Genomic DNA, 19,404 nt, shown 5'->3' with positions numbered 1-19,404 from the left:
ACAGTACACACCTGTGGCCCGTCATTATCTGGAAAATCCATGCCGCACTCCTCAAAACTCATACACACACACTGGGGTACTCCAGACATACCCACTGAGTCAACCAGTGCAGTGCTGCCATTTCTTGAACCACCCCAAGTTGGGTCACCGCCCCCTCCAGGGACTCCACCCCTTTTTAAGTTACCACCCTAATTTGGGTCACCGCCCCTTCTGGGACTCCACCCCTTTTGGGTTACCACCCTAATTTGGGTCACCTCCTCCTTTTGGGACTCCACCCCTTTTGGGTTACCACCCCAATTTAGGTCACCGCCCCCTTTTGGGACTCCACCCCCTTTTGGGTTACCACCACAATTTGGGTCACCGCCCCCTTTGGGACTCCACCCTTTTTGGGTTACCACTCCAATTTGGGGTCACCGCCTCCTTTTGGGACTCCACCCCCTTTTGGGTTACCACTCCAATTTGGGTCACCTCCCCCTTCTGGGACTCCACCCCGATTTGGGCCACCGCCCCCTTTTGGGATTTCCCCATGTCCATTCTGCAGAACTTCTTATGCCAGAGTTCACACAGTACAGTTTATGTCTTTTTGGGCTGGTACTGGCCCTTTAAGCACAACACCACACCAGTTCCTTCTGGCGCTGCCACAGCTCCTGCTGTCACAAATCACCGGCACCACCGGCTGCTGTTCACACACACATCGGCTGGTGTCACTGCAGCTCCTGCTGCGCCATCTTCATGGACCCGCCGATCCACCGGAAGCCGCTTGTCCCCTTCGTAACCCCGCCGAGTTACAGAAAGCCGCTTGTCACCTTCGTGCCTGCCACTGAGCCATCGCAGGCTGAGTTGAGAAAAGGAAAAAAAAAAAAAAACACCATACAAAAAACTCATGTGTCCTGTCTGTGTGCTATTCAGGATGTACCGTCTCCGCCTGAGACCGTCCAACACACAGGACGCACCGGGTGCTATTCAGGGAGCCGACCCTCCTCCCAGGGTCTCCCAACACACCAGCCTCACCAGGTCCAGGGGTTTAGCGGGTGCTCTTCAGGACATTCGTCTCCACCTGAGACTACCCAACACTCACGCCTCACCAGGTACAAGGTCATACCACGTGCTCCAGGGATCCAATTCTTCTTCCAGAACCTCCCAACACTGACCCTCCAGGACCTTGCTCACTGAACCCTCCAGGTACACAGTCTTTATCACTGACCCAGGTCAGTACCACACAGGTCCTCGGTTACCTCTTATCCGCAGAGTCACCCTACAGCAATCCACAGTCTCTTTCTCACTGACCCCGGTCAGTACAACACGGTTTTCACGACTGTCACCTGCTGGCCGCACAGGTTCTCGGACCCCTCTACCGCAGAGGTTTCCTAGCAAACACCAGTCTCTTTCTCCTGGGGAAACGGCTGCACTGGGCTCACCGATCCAGACAGTGCCTTACTCACTAGGCCGCCCCACAGTTCCAGAACCACAGCCGGGCAGTGGCTTCCCCGACCGTCAGCCTTCCTGGCTCAGCGTTGCCAGCACTGCAACATACGCCTTTGGAAACCGTTGCCCTTAGCAACTGAAACTTTGCAGTCCTCTTCCATCGCTCCCAGCAACAAGGCTACAACAATGCCCATAGCTTTCTCCACCAAATGTGAGGTAGCGCTGTCATTTAAGTAGAGGATTCTCGCTAGGCAGCGAACAAATCACATCCGGCACAGGATTTCCAACAAAACATAGCAGTCCATGCGGTTTATTATGCAGCATAAACCATCACAGCAACGGACAGTTCATTTCACCAGCATAGCGTCCATTACAGAGCTTCCCTCTGTTACCAATGTCCAGCATACACAGGCTCTTCAGCCTCATCATTATCTCACCCACGTCAGGGTTTCCTCATGGCTGTTGCTCCACGCTGCAGACATCCACTCTCTCCTCTGGGACTCTCAGATGCTGGCAGCCATTACACACAGCCACTCCACAGGCTGTTAGCCATGAGACAGCTCTCCTCACGGGACCTTCCGCTCTGGACCAACCAGGTCCCTGCATTCACCCCTTGTGACTCACCCCGGCCACATTATATTGTTCATAGCCACGCCCACTGGGTCACATGACTCTGACCTCATCACAGGTCCTTCAGGCATTTTCACACTCTTTACAACCGTGCTTTAAACACATCCCCTGGGTGGGTTTGTAGATAATCAGGCCCCCCAACTCTCTAGTTACCTGGAGACTTCTCCCTCCCATATTAACGCAACACCTCAGCAATGTCCTTGCTGATCACACATACATAAGTCTCCATCTCAAAGCCACCCACTTTGAGATACATAATGGCCACTCAACACTCTGCCATTCATCCCTTCTCCTGGGACCGCCACACAGCGCCCCCTAGCAGACACAGTGGTTACTACACCACACCTTGGTAAAATAAAAAAAATTGGACCTGAAGTAATTTTTTTTGTGAAAAAAAGTTAAATGTTCATTTATTTTTTTTTTAAACATTCAAAAAATTCCTGTGAAGCACCTGAAGGGTTAATAAACTTCCTGAATGTGGTTTTGAGCACCTTGAGGGGTGCAGTTTTTAGAATGGTGTCACTTTTGGGTATTATCTATCATATAGACCCCTCAAAGTGACTTCAAATGTGATGTGGTCAGTAAAAATAAAATGGTGTTGCAAAAATGAGAAATCGCTGGTCAACTTTTAACTCTTATAACTTCCTAACAAAAAAAATGTTGGTTCCAAAATTGTGCTGATATAAAGTAAACATATGTGAAATGTTACTTATTAAGTTTTTTTCATGAAACAATCACTGACCTCAGGGAGACCAGTATTTTAGTGTTCCCTTTATTTTTTGAGCAGTGTGTATACAGCTATACAGCTTGGAGTTGGAAAATCTGCATAAAAATGATAGTTAAAGGTAAAGCAGCAGTGCTGATAATTTGAAAGAGGGGGTGCATGACTTTGTGAACTTTATCTAATAGTCACCTATATCAAACTATATGGATAGTGAGGTAGCACATTCAGTGAAATTAACCTTTTATTCACCCATGTGATATTTCATTGACACCTCCATTTTTGATGATGATCATGATGATGTAATCACTGATTGTTAGGACATGTATAATTACTGGTCACTGCTACTTAATTGTTATGCTTGAAGAAAGCTCATAGTGCTAAAACGTTACATGAGTGAATAAAAGGTTAATTTCACTGGATGTGCTGTCTCACTCTCCATATTTTTTGCATATAAATGATGATATGGTCGAAATACTCACTTAGGCTGGTTTCACATTTGCGTTTTTTAGCGCTGGAAAAAAACGCTAACCTGCGCATGCGTTTTTTCCCCTATATTTAACATGGGTGCGCATACCTGCGCGCTTGTAAGCGCATGTATGCGATTTTCATGCGCTGCGTTTTTTTGGGGTGTGCGATTGGATTTTCCAGACGCATCATGTTGCATTTTTTGGCCCTGCAAAAAAGCGCATGCGCACATATGCGCACGTTTTGCGCTAAAAATGGCCATTATAGCCTATGGATGCGCATATGTGCGCACTGGCATGCTCATGTAAGCGTTTTTTTGCATATGCGTTTTTTTTTTTTAACCATGGAATTTAGGGGTTTGGGTTAGAGTTAGGGTTAGTTAAGGGGGTTTAGGGTTAGGGTTAGGGTCAGGGTCAGGGTTAGGGTTGGGTTTTGGGTCAGGGTTAGGGTTAAGTATGGTTTGGTTAAGGGTTAGGGTCAGGGTTAGGGTCAGGATTAGGGTTAAGTATGGTTTTGTTAAGGGTTAGGGTCAGGGTTAGGGTTAGGGTTAGGGTCAGGGTTAGGGTTAGGGTCAGGGTTAGGGTTAAGTATGGTTTTGTTAAGGATTAGGGTCAGGGTTAGGGTCAGGATTAGGGTTAAGTATGGTTTGGTTAAGGGTTAGGGTCAGGGTTAGGGTTAGGGTCAGGGTTAGGGTTAGGGTCAGGGTTAGGGTCAGGGTTAGGGTTAAGTATGGTTTTGTTAAGGGTTAGGGTCAGGGTTAGGGTCAGGATTAGGGTTAAGTATGGTTTTGTTAAGGGTTAGGGTCAGGGTTAGGGTTAGGGTTAGGGTTAGGGTCAGGATTAGGGTTAAGTATGGTTTGGTTAAGGGTTAGGGTCAGGGTTAGGGTTAGGGTTAGGGTTAGGGTCAGGGTTAGGGTTAAGTATGGTTTTGTTAAGGGTTAGGGTAAGGGTTAGGGTTAGGGTTAGGGTCAGGGTTAGGGTTAGGGTTAGGGTCAGGGTTAGGGTTAGGGTTAGGGTCAGGGTTAGGGTTAGGGTTAGGGTTAGTTAGGGTTTAGGGTTTGGGTTAGGGTTAAGTATGATTTGGTTAAGGGTTAGGGTCAGGGTTAGGGTTAGGGTCAGGGTTAGGGTTAGGGTTAGGGTCAGGGTTAGGGTTAGTAAAGTCATGGTTTTGGTAGTGTGAGGGGCCACCTAAAAATGTTGGAAAAAAACGCAAACGCGGTAAAAACGCGCTAAAAACGCATACAAACGCATAAAAACGCTGTGTTTTTTTCATGCATGCTCATAAAAATGCTTGAAAAAAACGCAGCAGTTGTATGCTTATGTATGCGTTTTTTCAATGCGTTTTTTTGCGGGAAAAACGCGCTGCAAAAAAAAGCAAGTGTGAAACTAGCCTTACCTAGTAATTGTGCACACAGTGTATGCTAATTTTTTTTATCAGGGATAAGTTTTTCATGGTTTGTGAAGTGGGTGATAGAGATTTCTAGCTTAAATTGTACAGCTTTTCATTCCATTTGCGCAGTTATGTCTTTCCTTGCCTTTTCTCTTGGCTAAGCATTTCCTCAAGTATGTGGTGCAAGATTAACAACAACATTTCATAATAGTTTTTACATTATGGAGTTATCCCACAAAGAAAGTACATTTTAATCAATGTGTCTTGGAATAATCATAAGTTCCACAATTTGATGTGTTAAAAAAAAATGTTCCGGTGCTGAGGTACAGTAATCTTATAATTGCGCCCCTGTTTTGTACTGTCTTATTTACTGTATCCAACCAAACAGATTTGTTCCAGTTCATGGTTGGCACACACCACAGCTCCTGCCAAGGGGAGGAAGCACAAGAGACTATACAGATGTTTTTTTTTACTGCCTGCTTTATCACAGGAACAAGTTATTTTTACCTTGTTACCAGCCCTCTGAGCTCCGTTATTCAAGTCTGTGACATAAGAGATCAGTGGCCGATGGAGCTCGTACATCAATGATTTGTTTTATGATGAGCTTGGAAGGTAGGAGATGTGACAGAAACACTCACCCCTGTGATAAAACAGGCAGAAAGCACAGAAAGAAATAGCTGCTAACATTGCTGTCTTCTATACAATCTATTAGGCTTTAGTCCCTGTCAGAAGCTGTGCTATTTGCTGACCATGCGCAGGAACATCTCTTCATGGTTAGACACAGTCAATAAGACAGTACATAGCAGGAGCACATTTATAAGATTAGCTCAGCACAGGAACATTTTTTAACACATTCAATTGTAGAACCTATTATTACTCCAAGATCTATTCATTAAAATGTACTTTATTCATGGGACAACCTCTTTAATGCAAATTTGTATTTTAAACTAACCGATAATGACATTCTTAAATGCACATAAAAATTGCTTCAATGGCTCATCAGAAAAAAGAGAGATGAGAGAGTAGTGCAAGGATGACTACAGAGTACATTTATTGTTGGCACTCATCAGGCTAATTAATAACTTTAAAGACCAAGTTAGGACACTCTCTGATAGATATAAATGAGTGTAGATTAAAGAGCAGAATAATAAACCATAAATAAATAAAGCATATAACTGATCCATGCATTAATGAATGCCTCGTTACATAGCATCTTTATGCACCTATTCATGTCTACACAATGTTCTTGGCATGCATAATCTCCTGTGAAATAGCTAGAATAGGGAAAGATTCTTTCATCTCTTTTAAAATGTTTGCATTAAGCACTCTTTATGACCACAATGGTGTAGCTTATGTAGAATAACCCTTCTATATGAGCCAAAGGTCTCCATTTGTTGGGTTTCTTTGATTTAGTGGAAAGCATTAGAATCTTTATTGTTCAATTAATATATTTAGAGACTACATTATTTAAATAATAATGTTTTTTTTTATATAATATTAATTATTTATGTGACTATCCATAAAAACACTTTAAATATTCCAGTTTTACACTGACCACTAGAACAAACATAACAAAATATATTTTTCCTCTGTCCTGGTTGTTAGGACTCCCTTGGTGAGGGGGATTCACAGAGGCATAGGTCTGGATATGGAGCATGGAACAGAAAGGTTGATGAAGCAGGAAAAGTATAGAATGGATGGCAACAGAAGAAGAGGAGATTCTGGTGGCAGGAAGGCTGCTGATAGAAAATAGCCGAGCTGAGTAACGAAGCAGCACCCAGTGAAATCACAAAGGAATAAACTAGCAGCAATGTGAGCCTAGAGGCGCAGAAGAGTTGGGTATATCAGAAGACAATATTGTGATGAGGTAGCAGAGCCATGCGATGTAGCTTAGCTAGGTTAATCAGGAGACTCACAAGTAGTGATACAGCAGGGATTGGTAGCGCAGCAGATGTGTGGATGTCAGGGGGCTTGTTGATACAGAGCATAGAGGCAGGGCAAAGTTTGGTCTGTCAGGAGGTACAGTTGTAATGCTGCATAATCCAAGCGAGCTGGGATTGTCCAGAAGCACATTTGTAGTAATGTAAAGCTGAACAGCACAGCACAGCTGAGATTGTGGGGATTCACACATGTGAAGATGCAAAGCACAGAGGTACAGCAGAGCTGGATTTGTCAAGGGACACATTTATAATGAGGCAGAGTCCAAAGGAGCAGAAGAAGCTGGGTGCCAATGGAGGAAGACAGGCCAGCGCTAGAGCTAGGACAGGTCAGTAACAGTGTTGCTTACCAGCTTCGCTGTTTATATTAGTAGAGTGGCAAAGGCATGTTTTCTTTCCAATATAAACAACAGAGAGGTACAGTATTTGATGCCAATAAAACCAATTTTTTTTAAATAATATTAAACTTTTTTTACATAGCACTAACGTATTCAAGGCAACTGCATACCAAGCGGTGAGAGACAGCACACTTTATATAATACAGTGATAGAGGTGCCTGCACATTGCAGTGTAATTGGAGCCACTAATACATTTCATTTAATAGATGGATATACTGTTCCCTGTAGGCTATTGATACAATGTAAAAGGCATCACTTACATGAATGTAGGAGTTGTGTATGTCGCCCCCGCTGCCCCAACACATGTTTCTTTTCTACATCAGGAGGCGTGTGTTGGGCAGAGGTGAGACCGGTTAAATAGTATGGGCAGCGAATCAATGGTGTGTATAGGTGTGTGGAGGTGTGTATAGGTCACATGGTGCGCTGATGCAGCAAATGACGCATGCATTGATCATACTGGGAACTGTTGTGAGTTAATTCTCTGGTTCACCAGCTGTGAGTTCTCCTTCCAGACTCCCTCTGGTGGTAACGGGAGGTAGTGAGGCTGATTTGATCGGTGGAGATCTGCCACCTGAGAATGAGGATGGCGATTGGATCTCAGGAGTCTCAGATTGGATTTAAGACAGCCGACGCCCTATTCAGTTGCTGGTGATTCCTTCTGCTTGTCAGGTCTTGGTTCTCAGCTCTGTTCCAGTCAGCTCAAGCTAAGTTTCTCTGTTAATGTTCACACTTGATTTTGTTGTTCTATTCAGTTTTTTGTGTGGTCAGCCAGCCCCGGCTTGGGCTGTGCTGAATTTCCACTCTTATTTATCTGTGTTTGCCAATTTGCTTTTTGTCCCTTATTAGATTGGCCTCTTTTTGCTGTCTCAGAAGATTTCAGAGTGCTGATATAGTGGGAGAAGTCTAGTGACTTCAGGGTTAATTTTGCTATCAGAAGTGTTGGACATTATTTTGTAGGGTTTTGGGCAGATTGCAGACAGTGTCTGTCCTTTCCACTCCTTTCTAGTTAGTTTGGGCCCCATTGTTTGCTCAGCCTATTTTCCTACCTGTGTTTGTGTTTTCATCTTGTTTCACCGTCAATACATGTGTGGGGTCTGCCTATTCCTTTGGGGTCTGCTCTGGGGCAGTTAGTTTTCCCTTTTCTTGCTTTAGGCTTATTTAGTCCTCCGGCCGTGACGAGGCGTCTAGGTTCATCATAGGCACGCTCCACGGCTGCTGCTAGTTGTGTGGTAGGATCAGGGATCTGGAATCTGCATAGTTATCAACCTCTCTGGTTTTTCTGGGCTTAGCATGTTTAGGTTTTTTCCTCCTCTGTGACCCATTCATAACAGGGAATGTCCTTCTGCCCGCCGCACGTCTCTTACTGCATTAGCACACCACGTGCTTGGCAGGGGCAGTACTGCGCAAAATGTGTCTCATTTAGCAGGCTGAAGCTCGCACTGCAGTGATAGACTTCCTGTTTGTGGCACATTAGTATATGGAAGGGGGAAAACTTTTCAGGAAGGGTGGTGACCATGGCGGCCATTTTGAAGTTGGCCATTTTGGATCCAACTTTATTTTTTTCAGTAGGAAGAAGGTCATGAGACACATCAAACTTATTGAGAATTTCACAAGAAAAACAATGGTGTGCTTGAATTTAATGTAACTCTATTCTTTCATGAGTTATTTACAAGTTTCTCTTTGTTTACAGCCTTTGACATGTCACAGAGGTTAACACGTGAGGAGTTCATAGAAATTGTGCTGATGTCTGGTGAACACAGTTGCCGGGTCATTGCAGCAGATTTCAATGCAAGACATCCTAGGCAAGAAAACTGTCACCATTCCCATTTTATTTAGGTGTATCCATATAAATGGCCCACCCAAAAAAAATTTGCCTCATCACTGAATATAATGTTCTGTGTAAACTGAGGGCCCTCTTCCAATTTTTGTTTTGCCCATTCTGCAAATTCAGCACGGCAATCTGGGTCACCAACCATTCCCATTTTATCTAGGTGTATCCATCTAAATGGCCCACCCTATAATAATAATAATCTTTATTTTTATATAGCGCTAACATATTAGCGCTGCAAGGCTGCAGCGCTAACCACTGAGCCACCGTGCTGCCCTATATATCCTTTGTCATTTTACAGTGCTTAAAGAAACACTCCCATTAAAATATTTATTAGCTAAACCTGTGTGAATATATATTTAGTGTAGTGTAGGTGTTTTAATGCACACAACCTCTCTCCGGTTCTTTCCTGGGTCACATGACTGAAGTTCTAACTCTCCAGATCACACAAGGTCAGAAACAGGAAGTCACTTTTACAATATAAGTTGGGGAAGACTGGTGAGTATGGTATATTAATACACCTACACTACACTACATTCATCAGAAGTTTACCTACACTGTATGAAAAGACACATATGCATGTTTTTCTTTTGCAAGTAAGATTACCATAATTATTAGTATTTGCCAAATGGCAGAATAATGAGAGAGAGAATGTGTTAAGGCATTTTTATTACTTACTGCAAAGTCAAAAGTTTACATACATTTCATTAGTATTTGGTACCATTGCCATTAAACTGAATGACTTGGGTCAAACGTTTGGGACATCCATCCACAAGCTTCTCACAATAGTTAGTCAGAATTTGGGCCCATTCCTCCTGACAAAACTGGTGTAACTGATCCAGGTTTGTGGGTCGCCTTGCTTGCACAGGCTTTTTCAGTAGGATTGATATCAGGGCTTTGTGATGCCACTCCAAAACATTGACTTTGTTTATCCTTAAGCCACTTTGTTACCATTTTCGTAGTATGCTTCAGGTCATTGTCCATTTGGAAGACCCATTTTCGTCCACGCTTTAAATTCCCGGGCTGATGTCTTGAGATGTTGCTTCAGTATTGCCACATAATTTTCTTTTCTCATGATGTCATCTATTTTGTGAAGTGCACCAGTCCCTCCTGCAGCAAATATTCCACAACATGATGCTGCTACCCCCGTGTTTCACAGTTGGGATGGTGTTCTTAGACATCTAAGCTTCTCCCTTTTTTCTCCAAATGAAACGATGGTCATTATGCCCCTAAAGTTCAATTTTAGCTTCATCAGACCACAGGACATGTCTCCAAAAATTAAATTATTCAATCCTGCAAACATTAATCTGTTTTTTATGTTTCTTTTGGAGTCATGGCTTCTTCCTGGCAGAGTGGCCTTTCAGCCCAAGTTAATACAGTATTCGTTTCACTGTGGATATTGACACAATCTTACCAGCTTCCGCCATCATCTTCACAAGGTATTTTGCTTTTGTCCTTGGGTTGATATGCACATGTCGGTCCAAAACATATTCATCTCTGGGACACAAATCTCATCAGAAGCTTCTAAACACATGACATCATCATATGGGCAGTTCAGAACTGTTTAAAGGCATACTATTCTTAGTGTATGTAAACTATTGACATTACAGTAAGTAATAAAAATGCAATAAAACATTCTCTCTCTCATTTTTTGGCATTTGGCAAATATTACTAATTATGGTAATCCTAATTGACCTAAACTGGGAAAGGTTTTGTTCTGATTTCATTTCCTATATTGAGAAAAACATGCATATGTGTCTTTTTATATAGTGTATGTAAACGTCTGGTTTACACAGTACATTCACACAGGCAATCCATCCAATCTACACAGGCAAAAAAAATTAAATTATGTTTAATGATGAGAAATGACAAAGGTAAAAAGTTTTGAACACATGAAGAAAGACAGGTGCAAAATGCCACGTAAAGTAATTACACCAGCTTAAATCTATCAGTAATTAAAACGAAATCTTGCAACTTAGTAAAAATAATATCAGCTGGTTCAACTGATGACCTTTAAAAAGGTGTCTCATTACCAAAGTGCTACACAAGAAACATCAGCTGTCTCAAGACCTTTGCAACCTTATTGCTAAAAAACATAGTGGTTACATTGGTTATATAAAAATGTCTAAACTACTGAAGGCTCCAGTGAACACTGTTTAGACCATAATCCAGAAGTATAAAGAACATCATTTCACCATAAACTAGCAACGACCAGGTGCCCCCTATATGATTTCAGACAGACAGAGGAGTGAAAGAAATTATGAGAAGGATTGTCCAAGAACCGTGGAGAGCTTCAAAAAGAACTGGAATCAGCATCTACAATTGTTTCAAAGAAAATTGTAAGTAATGCTCTCAACCTCCATGGCTTGTATGCACACTCACCACTCAAAACTCCATTGCTGAACAAAAAAACAAAACATATTCAAGTGCATTTAGTTTGCTCAACAATATTTATACAAGCCTGTGAAATATTGGGAGAATATAGACTGTCAGATGAGACCAAAATTGAACTCTTTGGATGCCATAATATACATCATGTTTGGAGGACAAAAGGCACTGCATATCACCCCAAAAACATGATACGAAACAGTGAAGTTTCAAGGTGTGGGGCTGTTTTTCACCATACAGCACTGGCAAACTTCATATAATTGGAGGATGGATGAATGAACAAGTGTAGCGAGACATTCTTGATAAAAATCTGCTGGCATCTACCAGAATGATGAAGATGAAATGAGGATGGATATTTCAATAAGACAATGATCCCACACAACCGAGGAACCTCTCAATTGATTTCAGAAAAAGCAAATAAAGCTACTAGAATAGCCCAGCCAATCACCTGACCTGAATCCAATAGAAAGTGTATGGATGGAGCTAAAGCTCATAGATCATTTAGGAGCCGACGGGACCTTTAGGCTTTGAAGAGTGTATGGTAAAATAGGCCAATAATCACATTTGTTTCTACACACAGCTATAGAAAATACTGGAAATATATGTCTGGTGTCCCATGATCCAGTACTCAAATTCAAGTTCAATATTACGAATCAGACTGGTTGAGGGTGAAAGACCAATTGAGGCAACATCTTTATACTAAAGACAATTTCAGTACAGAAACTAATCTAGAAAAGTTCATATTATGAACCATTCAAGTCTATGAAAGTTTTATAAACATTCAGTGGATAGTAAGGTTAAGGCTGGCTTCACACGTAGCGGAAATTACCGCGAGAATTCCGGAATTCCATTCCGCGGGAAAATCGCATTTTAAATTCCCGCTATTTTCCCGCGGAAAAACTAGCATTTTGCAAGCGTAATTAGCTTGCAGAATTGCTAGCGTTTTCCAAGCGATCTGTAGCATCGCTTGGAGAACTGATTGACAGGTTGGTCACACTCGTCAAACATAGTGTTTGACGAGTGCGACCAACTTTTTACTATTGAGGCCGCTTATGCGGCCTCAATAGTAAAAGATAGAATGTAAATAATAATTTTTAAAAAATATTGTTATTCTCACCTTCCGACGTCCCGCGCAGCCTTCCCGCCTCTCTCCACGCTCTTGGTCCCAGTAATCCTTTGCGACAATTACCGCGATGACGTCCGTTCTCGCGGGATCGCGACGTCTCGTGGTCATTCGCGATGACGTCGCGTGAATGACCGTGAGACTTCGCGATCCCGCGAGAACGGACGTCATCGCTCGCAAAGGATTACTGGGACCGGGAGCGTGGAGAGAGGCAGGAAGGCTGCGCGGGATGTCAAAAGGTGAGAATTTTTTATTTTAAATTCTATTTTTTACAGGGATATGGTACCCAAAGCCCGGAGGACAGTCTCCTCTCCTCCGGACCGTGGGTACCATCCGCAAATGTTCTGCTTACTTTTCGCATGGTGTGCACAGCCACATGCGGAAAGTAAGCAGAACAATGCATTCCTATGGGTGCGGGATCGCCGCGATTCCGCGAAGTTAATGAGCATGCTGCGTTTTTTACCGCGAAGCAATTCCGCCACGGTAAAAACCGCAGCATTAGCACAGCATTGCGGAATCCCATAGGAATGCATGGGATTCTTATTTTTCGCGGCAAAATCGTGCGGTAAAAACCGCCGCGGAAACGCGAAAAAAAGCCACGTGTGAACTCAGCCTAAGAATTTGGCTTCCAGAAGTAAGAATGCCGGTTAGTTCTCCTTTTATGTGTAGAATGTATGACTTTATATTGCAACCATGTATTTTCCGCTTCTATGGAGAACTTTTATGTTCAGACTGTGAAAGCAGTTGAGCTAAAAAGTTGTCAGACAGTCCCTCGAGATGTGGAGAAAATAACTGCGTGACTCATAAGGATATAAGAACTTATTTTACTGATTACATTCCGCATTGTGCCTGTGTTTGTTGTATATATGTGTGGGAAGCATCAAGCGGATTATGCTGCGAGTGAAATGAGGGAGAAATGAAGATCTCTTTATTTCCACTTGTGTGTCCTGCTGTTTCTGAGAAAATGGGAAAGTCTTCTAGAATTGTGTAGCTGCTCACTACTGTCTGCTGCAGTAGCTGGACACCAAGGCAAAATGATACATTTCATGAATGCATGTGGCAAACATGGCCCTGACCTGCCCTCTAGTTTATTTTTTCTGAAACCTAACATAAAGATTGCACTATAAATACAGAGCCGCTCTGCAGAAGAAAGCAAAGAAATGCCGCAAAAGATATATGAATAATAATCTTTATATAGCGCTAACATATTCCACAGCACTTAACAATTTGCACACATTTTCATCACTGTCCCCGATGGGGCTCACAATCTAGATTCCCTATCAGTATGTCTTTGGAATGTGGGAGGAAACCCACACAAACACAGGGAGAACATACAAACTCCCTGCAGATGTTGTCCTTAGTGAGATTTGAACCCAGGACCCCAGCGCTGCAAGGCTGCAGTGCTATCCACTGAGACACCGTGCGGCCCCAACACAGCACCGTGTTTGCGTGGGTTTCCTCCGGGTACTCCGGTTTCCTCCCACATTCCAAAGACATACTAATAGTGAATCTAGATTGTGAGCCCCATTAGGGACAGTGATGATAATCTGTGCAAACTGTAAAGCACTGCGGAATATGTTAGCGCTATATAAAAATAAAGATTATTATTAGTCTGTGGTTACTAAATTAAGTCAGTACTGGAAGAAACATCTTCTTACAATGGCTCTGGGGGCATGGAGAAACAATATTGTGGTAACATTGGGTAAATTGCAAATGGTATTATTTCCTCATGAGGTTTCTGTAAATGCCCTAAATGCAAATTATAGTGCATGGAACCCCTGGGGGCACAAACAGAAGAGGGGCCCTGAGCAAGGACACTATTCAGGCCCTTTGCAGTCTAATAACTCATCATAATGCACAATTTCACCTGTTTTGGAGGAGGAAATGGACCCTCTCACCTCTTGGCCCCCTGCATGTCCTCGCCTGATTGGTATCTATAAAATAGGTAAAAGTTCCTATGTATGATGGGTTATAAATAACTCATTCAGAGAACTGGAAGATATGCAGCAAAGAAAACAGTGATTGTCAAAACTGTAGCAAGCAGATCAAAAAGTGATACATCACTGGAATCAGGGTCTCTGCATCTAGATCATGTTGCTCTCAGATGGGATAGCAATAACCTGGTGACTTACCCGTTAAAAGACTATGCAATATTTAAGAGTATATGGACTGTCCGAAGTCTATAAGAAATGCCCATGTCATATTGGACCCTTTGTACATCTGTAAGGAGATGGACCGGGCTGCGGGTACCTGTAGCGAGCCGGGTCCGAAACTGTTGTGGCTGCCTCCCATGTTGCCTGGGGGAAGGAATGAGGGACCGGACCAACCTCATGACCCGAGTAGGAGGGGCCAGATAAAAGCAAAAGCACACGCGTCAGCAGCAGTTTTGGCGCGAACCAGCAGGGTGAGCAGGGTGCTCTGTCCCCTGAGCACCAGCGCTGCAACCAGTCATGCCCACTGGCTCCTGCCGTCTGCAGTGGAGCCGTTAGAAAGAGAGATTCCGTGCGCTCCTTGACTATGAGTACCGTGCACGTGTGGAAGGGAGAGAGCTGGGTGCCGGACAAGAACACGCGGCTGGGCCCGTCAGTTGCTACATTTCAGCCCACGATTGTGCCAGAAAGGACTGCGGCCCTATTTACTTTGACCCCACAAGTTAATGGACTGGAGGCTCAGCGGAAGGTAACGGAGGCCGACTGCTACCGCCAGAAGACGGCCCATTGCTTAAAGGACCCCATCTGGGGGATCAGCTGAGGAGGATCCTAAGGAGCACGATAAGTTTTGACAATTGGACTGCTGCTATTCCACATCCTTTACCCTCTGTTTTGTTTCTTGCATTAACTCTTTAACCCTTAATTTCCCTGTGAGGATCTTATACTCTGTTAAATTAAATTGTTAAACTTGTTAACCCTTGTTCTGTCTCCTGTCCGTCACTGCATCCCGCAACCTGCCTACACTTGGCTTAGTCAGCAGGATACAGTCCACGGGCGCAGAGGTGACAGACCAAGCGGCCGTGAGTGTAAATGACATTCCACTTGCACACTGCTGCTCTTCTGTCTCATTCCATAATTAATAACATGACTGAGGAGAACAGCGCGATGTCAGCAGCGTGTCACATACCCCTCTATGGATCTATGCAAGGCACCCGTGCATTATTTCTCAATGCCAGGGATAGATGCAGAGTATGTAGCGACACACAATGCAGCTATCCTCTTGTCATTTCACTTATCCTGTCAGCAGGGCCGGATTATAGGAGGGGCAGGCGGGGCTTCAGCCCCGGGGCCCCCACCACAAGAGCTTCTAAGGGGGCCCCCACCACTGGGCAGCGACCGCCAACGCAGCGCGAGGATAAATATTAGACGCCGTCAGTGAATAGCAGGAACAGAGCGGCCGGCAAGGGTCCGTCCTGCTTCCTGCCCGGAGGCCGCGCTTCCTGTTTTCACACGTCATCATTCAGCGGCCGCTGCTGTGTGAGGGAGGAAGCGCTGGCGATGCTGCGGAGGACAGGTGAGAGGAGAGAGGTGGTGTCTTGTGTGTGTATGTATGTGTGTATCAGTGTATGTATGTATGTATGTATGTATGTCTGTGTCTGTGTGTGTATATATCTGTGTGTATGATGGAGCAGGCAGAGGCAGTGATGGGACATGGGAGTGATGGTCTAGAAAGCAGTGATGGGGTGAAGGAGCAGGCAATGATGGGGGTGATGGAGCAGGCAGTGATGGGGCCGGGTGATGGAGCAGGCAGTGATGGGTTGATGGAGCAGGCAGTGATGGGGTGATGGAGCAGACAATGATGGGGGTGATGGAGAAGGCAGTGATGGGGTGATGGAGCAGGCAATGATGGGGGTGATGGAGCAGGCAGTGATGGGGTGATGGAGCAGACAATGATGGGGGTGATGGAGAAGGCAGTGATGGGGTGATGGAGCAGGCAATGAGGGGAGTGATGGGGGTGATGGAGCAGGCAATGATGGGGTGATGGAGCAGACAATTATGGGAGTGATGGAGCAGGCAGTGACGGGGTGATGGAGCAGACAATGATGGGAGTTATGGGGTGATGGAGCAGGCAATGATGGGGGTGATGGAGCAGGCAGTGATGGGGGTGATGGAGCAGGCAGTGATGGGGTGATGGAGCAGGCAGTGATGGGGTGATGGAGCAGACAATGATGGGGGTGATGGAGCAGGCAATGATGGGAGTGATGGGGGAAGGCAGTGATGGGGTGATGGAGAACGCAGTGATGGGGTGATGGAGAAGGCAATGATGGGAGTGATGGGGTGATGGAGCAGGCAATTATGGGGTGATGGAGCAGACAATGATGGGGTGATGGAGCAGACAATGATGGGGGTGATGGAGCAGGCAATGATGGGGTGATGGAGCAGGCAATGATGGGGTGATGGAGCAGGCAATGATGGGAGTGATGGAGCAGGCAATGATGGGAGTGATGGGGGAAGGCAGTGATGGGGTGATGGAGAACGCAGTGATGGGGTGATGGAGAAGGCAATGATGGGAGTGATGGCGTGATGGAGCAGGCAATGATGGGGGTGATGGAGCAGACAATGATGGGAGTGATGGGGTGATGGAGCAGGCAATGATGGGAGTGATGGGGAGAAAGCAGTGATGGGGTGATGGAGAAGGCAGTGATGGGGAGAAGACAATGATGGGGTGATGATCGAGAGGGCAATGATGGGGTGGTGGGTGAGAATGCAATGATGGTGGTGGTGGAAATGTGGCAGAACAAGAGGATAAGATTAGATGGTACATCTAAGTGCTACAGTTCGCGCTCTACTGTTATGGCTAAAATGTTAATGATATGGGGGCCCCCACCAGATTTTCTGCCCAGGGGCCCCCACCAACCTTAATCCGGCCCTGCCTGTCAGTAAGCACTGGCAGTGAGATCTTAGTGTGACAAGGTTGGATGCTCCTAGAGAAGAATCTCTAAACTTTACAAGCAAATATGTCTGCAATGGAGTTGAGAAATTAGAAAATAAAAACTATTTTTTATTCTGCATTTCAATCTCTTAATCAATTTAGCATCTAAAAAGTGGTGAAAGGTCCATTTTAAGTAGTGGCTATTATCAGTCACTCCAGTCTATGCAATACTTTGTGAGCAAGACAGCCTGAGAACTAGACACAGTACATTGATCAATGAGGCGCGGGCAGGTTATGCTCATCTGTATAACTCACAAAAGATTGTCCAGACTGGACTCAGCTGTATCCACTTCTAACCTTTTTGTTTGAGGAGCTATGTACCACTTCTCTGCCTCTGAATGTACAGGGCAGCCTTCATTCACTGACAACAAACATTGTAAAATAAAGAGGACATCTAATATTGTGCTAACATTGGGTATAAGAAGCACTGGAACACTGCTCTAATATGAAGCAGAAGTTATCAAACAGTAGGTTCCCAGAAGGAAGAGTGGGGTTGTTGCCATTCTTCTCCCATAAGCCATTTTAGGGGAAATTCATTGAAGTACTCCAGACGATGACTATAAAAGTAAGCACATAGATAAATATATAAATATATGCAAAGAAACATATAAAAATAATATTAATATTTGAGCGAACGTGCCCGGATAAGGTGTTATCCGAGCATGCACGGGTGCTAACCTAGTGAATCAGCATGCTCTAATAATATGTTTGAGTCCCCGCGGCTGTTCGACAGCCACAACACATACAGGGATTGACTAACAAACAGATAATCCCTGCATGTGTTGTGTCTGTTGAACAGCTGTGAGACATGCAGCCGCCGAAGTCACTCGGTCAGCACCCAAACACCTTATCCAAGCATGTTCGCTCACCACTAGTTAAAATCTAACTATGCTAGTAAAACTATGTTTCTGTTTGGGATGTACCTGTCAAAATCACCCTTTTTTTCTATTCTCCTGCCTTTCTCTCAAGCATTAAATTACTTCCAGTATCACTGAGCAGTCAGTCTATGAACGTGGTAAACCTTATGGTTATTCATTGTGGTAGGAGGCAGTAGTGCAGCTACCAAAGATAAAGATATGAGTCACTGCACCAGTGGCCTCCTACATCTGAACATATTACAGATGTGTTTGGAACCATAATAAGGAAGTACAATAGGGTACTGTATTTACTCTGTCTTTGTTTCCTCTCATTTAAAGAGTTTAACCGTCGTTTTAAATTTTATTTCATAAATCAATAGTACGCATGAAAATAAGAAGCTTTGGGCCATATCTCATCAGAGAAATTAGCTTCTTTCTCCTCCAGGACTGATCATTTATTTTAAAAAATCTCAGTTCTTGGGTAAAATCTGTGTTCAGTGAAGACAGATTTTTACATTACTGACATATGGTTTTGGCAGCTGCTACTGATAAAATTCTATAGAGAGGAAGAGAAGAGAGGAGCTGGAGGTAAAGCTACTCCCTCACCCCCACTAGTGACTGCCATTTCCTATCCCAGTAATCTAAAAATCTGTCTTCACTGAAGACAAATTTTATCTCAAAATTTTGCATTTTGAAAATGAATAATCAGTCCAAGAACGGAAAGAAGCAGATTTCTCTGATATATTTCTTATTCTTATGCTTCTATTTTCACATGTACTATTAAATTAATGAATAAAAATTAAAATGACGGTTAATTTTTAAATTTGAGCATTGTTTGCTCCTTTTTAATTTTGCAAACTGGCCCAGAACAGTCTAATAATAAAAAAAACACCTTTCAATCACCTACAGATTCTCCATATCGCTGTGAAGGTGATCCGCTGGTCTCCTCTCATCCTTTTCTCGCAGGATCAGAGGAAGGCCACTGCAGCTAATCAGTTGAAGTTTTTTATTTTTTTTATCAGACTATGGTGGTGCCATTTGTAACATAATAAAAGTTCCTTCTAAGGGCCCCGTCACACATAGCGACGCACCAGCGTTCCCGACAATGATATTACCTTGTCAGGATTGCTGGTGTGTCGCTACATGATCGCTGGTGAGCTGCCAAACAGGCAGATTCACCAGCGTTCAGCAGCAGCGACAGGAGGGTAACAAGCAACGCACGTCGCTTAGTTACCCACTGTGTACTTTAGTTACCAGCGCGCTGGTGCAGGGAGCTGGTAACCAAGGTACACATCGAGTTTCTAAGCAGCGCGCAGC

At 44.1% G+C, this 19,404-nt stretch overlaps 1 protein-coding gene across 7 annotated transcripts in view; it reads right to left on the bottom strand.

Annotated features, from left to right (window-relative positions):
* CUNH4orf33 (chromosome unknown C4orf33 homolog) overlaps window positions 1–19,404 on the bottom strand; it is a 347,568-nt gene that overhangs the window by 39,774 nt on the left and 288,390 nt on the right. For 6 of the 7 annotated variants that reach the window (XM_073572088.1, XM_073572087.1, XM_073572091.1 and 3 more), the window contains one exon: window positions 17,052–17,787. The exons of the other annotated variant lie outside the window; for it this stretch is intronic. In XM_073572088.1, coding sequence (XP_073428189.1) covers window positions 17,691–17,787 — 97 coding nt within the window. In that variant the 3' untranslated portion in view covers window positions 17,052–17,690. Of the gene's footprint in view, window positions 1–17,051; window positions 17,788–19,404 lie in introns of those variants that run through there. 7 annotated transcript variants of the gene reach the window in all.

This window comes from Dendrobates tinctorius, unplaced genomic scaffold (genome assembly GCF_039654945.1).
Source record: "Dendrobates tinctorius isolate UK_male_01 unplaced genomic scaffold, ASM3965494v1 ptg000030l, whole genome shotgun sequence".
Taxonomy (NCBI): domain Eukaryota; kingdom Metazoa; phylum Chordata; class Amphibia; order Anura; family Dendrobatidae; genus Dendrobates; species Dendrobates tinctorius.
This window is presented reverse-complemented; position numbering and strand designations above follow the sequence as displayed.